This window comes from Branchiostoma lanceolatum, chromosome 9 (assembly GCF_035083965.1).
Source record: "Branchiostoma lanceolatum isolate klBraLanc5 chromosome 9, klBraLanc5.hap2, whole genome shotgun sequence".
NCBI lineage: Eukaryota > Metazoa > Chordata > Leptocardii > Amphioxiformes > Branchiostomatidae > Branchiostoma > Branchiostoma lanceolatum.
Window position 1 is genome coordinate 7,865,154 of NC_089730.1, and position 13,007 is coordinate 7,878,160.

Consider the following 13,007-nt stretch of genomic DNA (forward strand, 5'->3'; position numbering starts at 1 on the left):
CTGTTGGCGACTTCGCTACGGCCGAGCAATTTGACAGAGCGCTAGCTAGCGCTGAACGAATTTCAACGATAAAGAATGGATCTTAATACGCTCTGTGTGTTTCGTTTTCCTTTTAGTCATACTTGTACGTTTTGCATGATATTCCCAAGTCAAGGGTTAAAAAAATCAAATCTAGGATGCATTGAGGCCGCCAGCGTGCCGCAGCTTCAGTGAGATACCCGCCTAAGACTAGTAAGAGACTGTCGCAAATCCTAATTATACTAAACACCTATCCCAGAAAGGTGCAGTACAACAGTTTAAATTTGTTGCTTGTTTCGCAAGTTTTAATGATGCGCGATAAACGACTTTCATATATCATGCGTTATTACATGGCAGATCTGAAGTAGCCTTCATATTTCTCCATTTCCTTGTATTCATATCCAGCTTTCCTTTAACTTGTTTCTGTGTGTCTTTTCAATGTTTTACTCCAAGATTTACTCTAAATTAAAGAGAGGCGAGATAAAAGAGGTTAAAACGTTCGTCGTCCTTAAATATTGCGAATTTTCAAGCCCACAGGACAACTTTACGTTAAAATGCACAATACAGAACACATAAACCCAACACGCAAAGATCTATGTAGTGTAATTATTTACAATGACAACAATCACACACTTTTGTTGTAAAGGAAATTTAATTCTAATATCATTGCATCATGTATTTCTGGTTAATGTTTGTCTTTCAACAAAGTAATATAAAATAGAATATTTTGGCAACGAAAAAATACAGTATTCAATAAAGTAATTCCTACGTAAAATTTCAGCGTAATAATTCATTTCAGCTGCAATATCTGTGTTACAAATCAAGATACCAGTACATTGCAGATCACAGGTACATGAAGAATAAAACATTTTCTGTGATAACTATACAATTTTAGACCTTCATATGACGCCCTTTTTGGCTATGCCACAGGGTAGAGGCATTTTTAATTTCCACCTGTAGTGATACTATTGAGAAGCAAAGACAGATTTCAAGCTTCAAATTTCTTCATGAATAGATGTGGCTGCTACATCTACATTTTCCTATAATGATTGTGTACTTCAAATGCCTGATCATGATAGCACTACATGTAGTGTTGACAGCCACTCGGTTGAGTAAGGCGAGTCGACTGGTCCTGCAATACATCACGCTAATCTCCAAGCAGACCTAACGGTCGCAAAGACCATATCTAACTGGCAAAAGGACTAAAAACTGCATTTGCCAGTTGGATATGGTCTTTGCAACTGTTACAACAAGACTAGAGAATAAATATAACATGACTGTATAGCATCAGTGACAAAGGTAATCAATAACATTGGCATGTAACAGAAAGAAATAATGGTTCATTCTTTTGCCATATTAGTGTCAATTGGGCAAAAAAAATGCATCGGACGTAGGTTAACTAGCGTTAGTACAGTACAATAGTACATGTATCTTCAGATTACTACAACTATGGACTGATGTGCGGTGACCAGCATGATGATATTGATAAATACATCTTAAAACAAGGAAACAAAAAAAATGTATATATCTATGTTTGTATATATCTATAAATAAACATAAGTAAAATGACAAAATATTACACATGTAGGAATATTGCTATGATGTTTTGACATGAGTTTAGTACTTAAGTCTGAAAACTATAATAAAAGTTTATTAATAAAATCCAAATTTCTCTTTGATATTGACCATGTGTTTCCTATGATTTGTTCAAAGCTGCCATGGGTGGATATCTACTTTGACACAGCTATGGTCCATGAAAATGTAGCTTCACTGTTCCTTCTAACTGTAAGGAACACACATAGTGTCTATCATTCTATTCAAGAATTTGTTGCAATGGAAGGTTCTTTTGCCATCGCTGGCAGTGCTGATGGCATCAGTGATTATGGTATCAGATGGTGAGGACATTGTCAAAATTGAGGGAAGAGTGTTGTGGATATCTGTTGTCCATTAGTACCTCCCGCTTGCATTATAATTAATATAAATGTTGAAACTTTTGTGGTGGTTTTGTTTTCATCATTTTCGCGGTGAGTTCATGACATGAAGCACAATGTAGCATAGTCACGTTTGGGACCACATTCTTGCCACTACATCACAAAGGGGCAATGAGTAGTCGAGTCCAGTCATGTCAGGGAGGCCGCATCCTTGTCAACACGTCACAAGGCGGAAAGGAATAGTAAAGGTACGGAAAGATTGCCGAAGCGTCAGGAGATGAGATCCCCTTGTTCATGTAGCTAACATCACAGTATACGGTTGGCAAATAGTAGTGGACAACCTCAAGTCAACCGTACACACTCACACCATATCTTCAGAAAAGACGCTGTAGCCGCATAGTTCCCGTTTAGAATTTTTTTCAAGCCCTAAATCATCAAAAAAGCCACACACAAGGCGAAACTAGTCTGGGTGTGGGCTTGAATAAAGTTCCACAGAGAAACTATGCGACTACAGCGTCTTTTCTGAAGATATGGCATGAGTGTATACGGTTGACTTGAGGTTGTCCACTACTACTTGCCATCCCAGTATACAGTAGTTAGTGATGTCTTGAGTCGTCCACTAAGACGTTGTCCCTGCCGTTCTCGTCTATACACCCCTGCACCATGTCGATGGCCGTGAGGAGTCTGCGGTCCATGGCCGCTAGGTGGGCGTCGGTCAGGACGGGCGCGATGGGATCGTTGGCGAGCGACTTCCGCAGGAGCTGGCTCAGACGATCCCCCGTCAGGAGCTTCATTCTCTCCCAGGTGGTGGACCGCAATCTGAAATATAGAAGGTTTATTGCAAGCTCTTACCCGAAGACTAATTGCAAGTACTGGTAACATGGTAAAGGACGGATAGATAATGGGGAAAAATTTATCAGGTGACTACTCTAGTCTAAATACTGACAATAGATTCTTACTTATTGGGTTTGACTTCTTTTTCCGAGACAGTGTACATATACAAAGGGCATGGTAATCATCATAATCGGTCCTCCTCTTTACGAGGTGCAGCAAGCAAAGTTTATTCTCCAGAACTGCTTGTCATTCATTACTAAGAGAAGTTCATGTCCTTCTTAACTAGTTTCTGTTTCTACGAGTTTCTTTAGTATATATAATACAATTCTAAACTTTCTTCCAACACTAAGGTATTCACGGATCAAATTTTCGACGACCACTGTCGCCTTCTTCAGGATCAATAATGAGTTTCTTTAGTGTTGTGATTGGACAACCAATCCTTCTCCAACGTAAGGAGGTCAAAGCAGTCCTATGGTAGCAAGGTGGTCATGCAGTTAGGGTTATTGACATCTAAAAGTTCTGGGTTTGAATCCCCATCAGGCCCCAATTTTGTGCCCTTGGAAAAGGCACTTTACACCTATTTTCTCACTCCACTCAGGTGAAAATGAGTGCCTAGTTTGGCATATGTAATTATGACTTTCTTAGACTTATTTCATTTTTACAATTCTATGATAAGATTTCATTAAAAAGAAGTTCAATAGTCATGACCAAGGTTGACGATAGAGGGTCACAACAATCTGAGGAACAACAAGCCAGACTTACTTGCAACACTGGTAGATTGGAGCAAGGATGGTTCTTTCATCATAATTTGGGTTTCCAAAGCTACAGAAAAACAACATAATAGGCAAAATACATTAAAAATGTGACAATGATACACTTGTACTCTAAATTTGCAATTGCTTGCTGTTTCATTTTTGAGGTGATCTCTCCATGAAAAAATTGTTCGTCTGCAAGTAATACATGAAAAGCGACAAAGGAACATTATGTCCAATCATATATTTATCATCTGTGTTCCCTTGACCTGCCTCCCTAAACAAACTGGACCTCTGGGAAGAGCGGCCGACAGGCATTCCAGTCAAAATAAAAGTGATTGATTGATTGATTGATTGATTACCTTTTGGCATTGTCTAACAGGAGTAACATCCCCTTGTCCCCGTCCTTCTCAAACGTCTCGTAGTGATGTCTGTCAGCGTTAGCGATCAGGTAGTCAAAGATGGCGGCATCTAGGATATCCAGAAGCCTGGGCCCAGAGTTGTATGGCGGGGTCTGCTTGACTGAGTTACAGTAGGTGTCGTCATACTCCCATCTGAAACAGTGGGTTTCATACGTTGAAAAAATTCTGCACTGATATGCAGTTCAAGACTTTTATTGCACTGAACATTACATCTTCCTGATGCATTGCTGTGCTATTACTGTAACTTTATACTCTCTGCTGCACCTGTTTGTCATTTGAATTGTACTATAGAAAAAGCTCTTTTGCATGATAGACAGACATACTTTCTGTACCATAAGCAGACTGCATGTTGCAATTAAAATCTTTTCATGACTCTTTCTTTCCTTTAATTATCTCAAATTTTGTATCAACAGATATTGTACATCTGGAAGTTTTTTTGTGTGGAGCTTCTCGATATGACACTTTTGTGCTACAGTATTGTTTTAATGACAACATTAGTTAAAAACACTGCGTAAAGCTCCTTTCGACTCTTGCTGCTGAACTTAATCCCCGCAAGAATAAATTACTTTTCAGTAATAAAGAAGTCACTAATAACATAAAAATTGTAACTTCTCTTTCTTTGACAGCCAGTCACTTCAACTGTCAGAGAAGCCCAGCACTCAGAAAATGTTCAAGTCTTCCCCAATCTGCTTGGAGATTACCCATGACTCCCTACTGGAACCCCACCTGGCTTGTTTGTCATTCCTGTAGGTTCTCCCCCAGGGATGCCTCTGACGACCCTTTAGAGACCAGTTGCTAGGCAACCACAAGGTCACTGACCCCTCCATGACCTCTCCGTCAGCACACGCCGGTTCTGTCTCCTTACAGTAGTAACATTTCCCGTAGAAACATGTGTCATTTCCTGAAGTAGAACAAAATATGGATATCAATGTAAACTACTTAAGCAACTGAACATTATGATACAACCATACTAAATACTTCTGACTTCTGGCTTTTTTGAAGCCGAAGGAGCAGTGGCTTTTTAATCCACTGTGTTCTGGGCATGGTGTTCGAAGGCAGAGCCCATCCCTCTTCTTCCTCCACAATTTACCTCCCCAACTAAATTCAGGTACCCATTTTTACACCTGGGTGTAGTAAGGAAAGTCGTCTAAAGTGCCTTTTCCAAGGACAAAACGTCTAACCAGGAATGCTAGGAATAGAACCAGGGACCTTTTGATCCTTATTTGCTAGCGTAACCCCCATGAAAGGACATATCCTACACTTTATTTCACACATGAATTTTCTGTAAAAAAGACTGCCACAGTCTAAGAAATACATCAATTTGGTTAAAACTTGATAACGGTCTATCATTTCTTAAGCAAAGTATCAGAGACGTGAGACTGCATCAAAGAATGACAAGTTTCACACCTTGTGTAAGGAACGTTGACATCAGCCTATCTGACCCAACAGGCATGATTTCTGTCCGCAGGTCCACTTTTCTCCCCACCACCAAGGGGGCTCTTCTGAACCCCAGTAGTCTGTGAACACAGAGGCAGAGTTAGCTGATGACTGTGTCCATATCTGTGTTTCCTCTAAAGGTATATCTGATCAACTACCTAGCTAGATGGTGTCTAATTTCATCCCAAAGCTAAATGATACAAAAAATGTATACAAAATTTTTGAGGGCAACTTGGGCAAATATCCCCTGATGACATCACTTTTCCTTTCTTCGGTATCTATCAGGTAAAATCACCTTTCCGCGTAACACACCAGCTTTGCAGGCACACGGCGCAGCAGCAGCTGGTTGTATCACACAGAACAACCTGTCACACCTAACTTTTGCACATCTGATTGCAAGCATTGTTTAAAGCTATCAAGTGAGGATGTTCCTCCTGTACTTGATGGCATTAGTACCACTCTGCGATAGTTCTAGAAAAGTACCAGTTTTCGAACACAACAATCCTTGGTTGAAAGCTTTGGTACTGTCGTAATTCCAGTGTTACCTGTCTAAATGGAAGGCTGCTATTTCTGCGTTGTGCCTGTCATACCCATCGTATGGCTTCCCTTCTATGATGTATTCTCTTGGGTATCTGGAAGAGAAGAGGACATTTATTACACAAATTATTACAAAAGCGGGATAATTGGCGCATGGAGTCCTTCCAGGTGTGAGTGGATCAAACTATAGTCACCAGTCCGGTCTTACATAATATACATGTACGAATGTAATAATATTTTAGTTTTCATTTCTCACAAAAGATTTAAAGGGTGGCAGGGACCCTGAATTGTTCAGCCCCTTTACATGTAAATGAGACACATGTAATGTAAATTATACTTAACATTCAAAACTGGTCAAGGCCCTTTAATGGTTATTCAATGCAATCAAAATCAAGTTGAACATCAAAGTTGAAAACTTGAGTTCAAGTTCACCGACCTTTTTGGTTTGAAGACAGCTTTTTGATGGCCATTGAGGACTAACAGTGCCTTCAGCTGAGTCCCCTTGTACCCCACGTCAGCGTGGGTGATCTCTGCGGTGGCCATCTTCCGCAGGATACCTCCCAACTCCTCTGCATCTCTGTAAGGGTGGATAACAAATTAACATAACAGACATCTTAGAATGTACCGGCAGCTATGAGGATAAGAGCTATGTAGTGTCAACTGGTGCTACAATAGTAGCTATCTCTGTTTAGAGTATTTCTTCTTTGGAAAAGACCTTGGAATGCGTTGTATGTCACAGACAAGCAGGCGAGGGAAATGGCTTCTTAAGCACTGATTGTGAATTGCAAGAAAAGGTATTATGTGGCTTTGCTACAGCTTGCTCCCATAGCCAAGCACGCCAGGTCACGGATACTTGTTGGTCATTTGCTTGTCTGTATAAGCAAGTGTGTTGGGTTCTTTTACGTGCTGAGGTTTGACGCCCGAGGCTTACACCTGAAGCTCCCCCATCACTTGGCCGCTGGCTTTGCTTCACCATTCTGAATGACGAATGCAACCCCTCACACCTTGCAAAGGGTTCGAACCTCTGCCCTCTGGATCCACGAGATTTGATCCATATGGGGAGGGACTTGGACTGGCCTTACTGTTTGTACAACCAAGGAGGTTTTTGATGAAATAAACAACAGACCCTGAAAGAAAGCAGGTACATGTACAAATGTACAAACTTACAGTACAACAAAACTATCTAATACTACCCCATGGTGCAGTGGTTTGCACACTCTCTCCACATCTGGTTCAAATTCCGTGGAGCCAGCGGCCCGAGTTTACGCCTGAGCCTGAACACGACTTGGAAAAGATGCGCATCGTCCTATCGGATTGGGATGTAAAGCCGGCGACCCCGTGTATGAGAGAGCTTTAGGGAGTCAAACCTCTGTGCGAAAAAGAACCCAACACACTTCTCTAGAAGAGTAACTGAGTGTGCGCTTGGGCAAAAACATGTGAGCCGTAGCGAAGCCGCATAATGCACTGATAGCTAACGAAAAATCATCATGTTTCGTCCTCAGTCCTCAGTTTGACCGCTTTACTTACTCTGGCGACCGCTTTACTTACTCTGGGTAGATGTGTCTTGAGCTCACCCAGCTGGCAGCGATAGTCCAGGGGGATCTTCCTCCAAGGTCTGCAGTGAAATCGATTGGTTCAAACCCTGGCAACCCCCCTTTCTGCACATGGTTCCGTCCGGACTGTCTTTTGTCTAACATCAGTCCGTCCAGTAGTAAGTTGGAGGATAGCGCTGTGTGTTCGTCTTTCTGTTGTTTCCACTGGAACCATGTTTTATCTCTCCCGTGTGCGCTAGATCGTCCGGCTAGGATATATAGGATCACCAGAGCTAGGATCACAACAACTGCCAGCAGAACGAAGCGCTGTTTCAACTTCAATCCCATATTCATAATATCTCTGATATACCCGTCCTTTATATACACTCAGGCGTTCCTCTTTGGCAACGTTCTTGGCGACTTCTTATACAGCATCAGGAGTCTGAACCGGGCGTTAATTTTTCCACCATATGTGATTGACACATTGGTAATTGAATTAAAGTTCCCACCGGATACAAAAATAAGCACAAATCTCGCAAAGCATCGTAAATTGTACCAACTTTTCCTACGTTACTTGGACAGTGGTCTTCAGTAGATCCTTAGAATCGATGTACTGGTCATAATCTTGGTTAGAAGCGTACAGAATAAACGAAAAAGGCACCACGTCCGCATTGTTGACATCCCACGGTCGCCATCTTGTTTCTCCCGCGTGGATAGTAATTACCGCTGGCCAATCAGCGCGCAGATCAAAGGTCGAAAAAAACCAAACCCGGAAGTATCAATCTGAGAAGAAGACAGGAAGAACAAGTTGTCTTGCTTGTTTTTTCTGACCCGACTACCACATTTCAGTGATCTAGAAACCAGGAGAGGATGGGGAAGACATTTCTTCCGCACCGCGAGGTGGTGTTTGTGAGTTTGCTGCTGATGTTTTTGGCGACGGTACATGGAGAGGAGCCACCTGTGGGCCATCTCCAGCCCCTTGGAGCACACCAGCCTCCAGTGGGACAGGTGATAGTCTATCATTAACTCCGCCAGAGATAGATAAGGAGGAGAAATAGGGCAAGACAGGGCCACTTCTCCAATGAAGTCAACCAGACACAGTCAGACAGAAGTCAGTCTAGTCTTGAGCAAGAGGACTCCTCCTCCTACTATTACTACTAGCTACTATTAGTACTACGTACTACTACCTGGCCTACTCTACTCTACTCGACTTTATACTGGCCACTTCGACTCTAACATGTTATACAAGGGAAGATATGCCAGAGAGAGACCTTTTTATGGATCACGGAGTTCTAACGCGCAGGAGGCAAACAATATCATTACCATGATAATGCGTATACGTATGTTGTCATGGTAATGATGTTGTTTGCCCCTAAATCACCTGTTTTTATCAGCATAAGAAGGAATGGGTAAAATGTGATGATACCGATATTATATTGGTATTTTGTCCCTTCATTTAACACATGAAACTCTACTGTGCATTCAAAAACAAATTGAAGCTTCATATTAGTATTAAGAATAAAATTTTCAGCACCCTTTTCAAAGTGAAACTGACCAATTTTTGTCGAGTACGATAACTTGTACTGCAATGGGACTGACTTTATATAGTCCATTCAATTGGACCAACTGGAACATCTTTTTATATATGTCGGTATGATTGACATCTTTGAGACCAATAGAAAACAGCCATGCTTGAATTACTTTAATCTAATCAAGAATTTGTTTCTTCATCCACTACAGGTTGAGTCCTTAGATTATATGCCGACTCCAGAAGACTTCTACCATAACTACATCCTGCCTGGCAAACCCGTCATCATCTCAGGTGCAGCCAAACACAACCCAGCTTTTCAGAAATGGTCTGATGCCTACATCATGGAGAAGTATGGAGACATTGAGGTATGTGACACTGAAATGTGTATACTTAATCAAAGCAATCTATGGAACATCTCTTCATCACTATTGATAAACCTTTAATAGTAATAAAGAGAGTAGTGTTGGTGATTTGGAGTAGATATATGATGACTTTATTTTTACAAGAAAAAAATGAGAAAGAAAGCACAAGCTGTTAACATACAGTTGACAATATAAGTCTTAATGTAATGCCAGTTTCAGCTAGTTATGAATATGTACGGTACATTCCTCACTGTTGAAACACAAGAGGCAAGTAGTACAGTCTCCTGGCTCCCGGAGATTGAACCTGGGCCCACCATTGCACAGACAGAACGCCATAACCACTAGGCTAAAAGGCCCCACTGTTACGCTGTTATTAATCTTTCATCAATTTGACATTGCTGCAGGTTCAGGTGGACTTCAGGAAGAAGGAGAACAGAGACAGACCAGGAGATACATTCAAGATGGAGAAATTCCTTCTGAATTACAACGCATCAGACTTGTACATGGTCACAACCGTCCCAGAGGTACAAGATACTATAATGTCATCTCTTACTCTAACACTGGCATCTTTACAGACTGTACAGAATAGGATTGTTTCAGTTGATAAGGTCAGATTTGTGTTTTCTAGTGCAGGAACAATTATTCTGACCTTTGTACTGTTATTTCAAGCTACTGTAGTTTCATATATTGCCATGCAAGAATGCAACCATTTATAGTACAGTAACTGTTACTGTGATAGCCTGGTAGCCTTTCTCCAGGGTCTGACTAAGGAATGTTTAACCGGCCCCAGTCCTACTAAGCATAGACTTTTTCCTGACAGCCTGTCTTTCCAGCCGCTAGCCGGCCTTTCGATTATGACCGTTAAAATTCTCTGGAGTGCCCTAATGGGCCTGGGTGGGCGAGCAACACTTCCAACACCGTAGAGATACCGTCGAGCTCTTGACGGTATGGTTACCAGGCTATTACTGCAACTGTCTAGAAACCAGCAAGCCACTTCAAACATCTGGTGTGGATAAACTACTGTAAATCTTGACATTTTCACGGTGGTTTTATTTTTGCTTTTTTTTGCAGTGACCACTTCACCGCAAATTCATGTGAATATACATTTCAAATGTATTACTAACAGTACTATAGTATCACTTCAACTGCATTTTCCCTCCTACTGCAAAATAAAACCACAGCAAAAGTAAAGTAATTTACGATATACTGATCTCTGATTTTTTCCCTCCCAGCCCATGATGGAAGAGGTATACCTCCCTGACTGTCTCTCCTGTGGAGGTCCCGCCAGTAATCTACAGGACTATGTCATGTGGTTCTCCAGCGGGGGGACCAAGTCCCACCTCCACATGGACAACATTGACAACCTGATGTGCATGATCAGCGGCAGTAAGCAGTGGTTCATGTTGGACAGACAGGCGGGCGCCAACGTGAGGCTGGACAGGCAAGAGGGAGCCTACAGTACTGTGGATGTAGACAGGTTGGTGTTCTCTTCTGTTAATTTGATTAAAGCACAAAATGCTTCTGATTGGTCTGATGCTGTTGCTATTCAACAGTTCCCAAGGTTGTCATCCTTAAGCTTACTGGGTTTTCAGAGCAAGCCAAAGTGATAACACATCTATAATATCCAAGCAGATGTATTGGCAACTTAATTTGTGGGTCTTTTCTACATTTCTACATCTCTCTGGTAGCTGGCGAGAACAGAAACTAACAGCCACCACTTTACAAATATAGAAATGCGGAGACGGCCACAATAGTCCCACAAAACATGCCTGACCAATACATCTGCTTGGGGTTACTAACGTTCTGCAAAGGCAAAAGGCCTTGCTAAGCCGTGATCTTTAAAATTAAACTTGTAAGTATTGAAAATCTCTTTCAGGTTGCTGTACAACTGTAGACAGTATGTAACGATTCCTTGTTCACCCACAGCGTGGACATGTACGAGTATCCAGAATTCCGCAACCTCCCGTGGTGGTCCGCTAACATTGGTCCCGGGGACTGCCTGTACGTTCCGTACGCGTGGCTACACCAGGTCCGATCCCACGGGAGAAACATCGCCGTCAACAACTGGTGGACTCCGCTGTCTGCGTTTGATTACCTGGACTGCAAAGGAAAGGACACAAAGGAACCTGTCCCGCTGAGTACTCTGGCGTTCACTCCAGGTGCACAAACTAGGTAGGAAACCACATCAAATGTTATACATCTTATACCTGTGTTAATACGACAAATACATACATACAGCACCTTTTTCTCATATTTCAAACTCCTTCTGAAAAAAATGAAATGAAATCACAAATTTCTAGATATGGACCTCGGTCATACATGGGGTCGCCGGCTTTATGTCATATCCGAAATGACGTACGTAATCCCTTACAAGATGTCCAAGCTGGGGCTGACCCTAGGATCTAACTCTGGCCCACAGAATTTGATCCATATGGCCAAGTAGTGGCGCTGCGTCACCGCTTGCACCATGGGGACGTATTCAGGACAATCTTTGATGTTTCTGTTCCATAACTTTGAGTGTTTGTTTTTAATGACCAACAGGTTTATAGTGAAGGTCCTGTTGGAGGAACATGGTGGTAAACTACCTAAGGATACCGTCCAACGCCTGGTCCTGTGGGAGCACCGTGGTCATCAGCTCATCAGCGACGAGGACTTCGTCCAAATGGACAGCAATGGGGATGGACAACTCAGCACAGAGGAGATGGATCAACTTGAGGTACCTTGAATTGACTAAATTCAAGTCTGTGTAGCCTAGAGTCCAGCCTTGTTAGCTTTGATTGCGCCCCTTGGCTGCTAGCTATGTTGGGAGCAGGCCAAAGGCAACATGGCTGGACTCCAGGCTAAGTCTTTTAAGATTAATTTTGCAGTAAGAGGGGCAAGGAGGCATTCACTGTGCTTTAAGTTCGCAGTTGAAACAACTGCAGAAACGTAACAGAAGACAGTACATGTTCGCTGTGTGGAGGCACCACAAACATAAAACCACAGCAAATATTTCTTGATTTACTGTAGTATATAAGATCCTACTTCAGTCTGGTATCAATCTGATGTCGCATTTTAACATATACCCTTTCTCCAATCTTAAACACTTTTTAAAATCTTTATCAATACTGCTGTATTTTCAGTTGGAGACGATACACGAGCTGTTTGACGGGATACATCCCGGGGAAATCAACACCATGGGAGCGTGGCAGAGTCGAAGGATCGCAATTATAGAGCTGCTCGAGTCTCTGGACACACCATTGGAAGGAGAAGCCAAAGAATTTCTGTACAACTGGCAAAGGACAGATAAAGAGACAGAGGAGTTCCTGACTGCACACGGAGAAAGTCTCCCAGAAGCTGTTGTAGACTTCATGAAGTCGGAAATGAAGACCAGACCAGTGTTTGGTGGTCATGAAGACTTGTAAAAAGGTTTTGGTTTGGGTGCAATATGGTGGACATATTTTCCTATCCTTGGAAATTGTTGCAAGCTATTAACTATTCTACAAGAACTTCACCCTTGGGGTGTTGGTATTTTGGCATACTGACATTTTGTGGTTTGACTTATCTAAGTAAAAATATCTTTTACAGCTGTATAATCACCTGACTTGTTTTAATAGTGTTAATTCACGGAAAGGGTAACTTAATGATCAAAAATGTAGATATGTGTATTAA

General features: G+C 41.9%; 2 protein-coding genes across 2 annotated transcripts; one reads left to right on the forward strand and one right to left on the reverse strand.

Moving 5' to 3' along the window:
- Positions 1-295: 295 nt before the first annotated feature.
- Positions 296-8,026, reverse strand: LOC136441342 (glycosaminoglycan xylosylkinase-like). The gene is made up of 8 exons (XM_066437588.1): positions 7,480-8,026; positions 6,368-6,508; positions 5,940-6,026; positions 5,365-5,474; positions 4,684-4,858; positions 3,898-4,089; positions 3,546-3,605; positions 296-2,768 (listed from the first exon to the last, which is right to left on the reverse strand). Exons 1-8 carry the CDS (start codon positions 7,815-7,817, stop codon positions 2,546-2,548), a joined length of 1,326 nt encoding a protein of 441 aa, XP_066293685.1. The 5' UTR covers positions 7,818-8,026; the 3' UTR covers positions 296-2,545.
- Positions 8,027-8,225: 199 nt separating this feature from the next.
- Positions 8,226-12,982, forward strand: LOC136441341 (bifunctional peptidase and arginyl-hydroxylase JMJD5-like). The gene is made up of 7 exons (XM_066437587.1): positions 8,226-8,471; positions 9,204-9,359; positions 9,761-9,880; positions 10,589-10,833; positions 11,283-11,528; positions 11,898-12,072; positions 12,479-12,982. Exons 1-7 carry the CDS (start codon positions 8,334-8,336, stop codon positions 12,758-12,760), a joined length of 1,362 nt encoding a protein of 453 aa, XP_066293684.1. The 5' UTR covers positions 8,226-8,333; the 3' UTR covers positions 12,761-12,982.
- The last annotated feature ends 25 nt before the right edge of the window (positions 12,983-13,007 follow it).

Excerpts from the sequence above, each read along its gene's own strand:
- LOC136441342 (XM_066437588.1), bottom strand. The coding sequence starts at position 7,817 with ATGAATATGGGATTGAAGTTGAAACAGCGCTTCGTTCTGCTGGCAGTT. Across the intron at positions 6,509-7,479 it reads TCAAGACACATCTACCCAGA|AGATGCAGAGGAGTTGGGAG; the intron begins GTAAGTAAAGCG and ends CCACCCTTACAG. Across the intron at positions 3,606-3,897 it reads CTGTTAGACAATGCCAAAAG|CTTTGGAAACCCAAATTATG; the intron begins GTAATCAATCAA and ends GTTTTTCTGTAG.
- LOC136441341 (XM_066437587.1), top strand. The coding sequence starts at position 8,334 with ATGGGGAAGACATTTCTTCCGCACCGCGAGGTGGTGTTTGTGAGTTTG. Across the intron at positions 9,881-10,588 it reads TGGTCACAACCGTCCCAGAG|CCCATGATGGAAGAGGTATA; the intron begins GTACAAGATACT and ends TTTCCCTCCCAG. Across the intron at positions 12,073-12,478 it reads AGGAGATGGATCAACTTGAG|TTGGAGACGATACACGAGCT; the intron begins GTACCTTGAATT and ends CTGTATTTTCAG.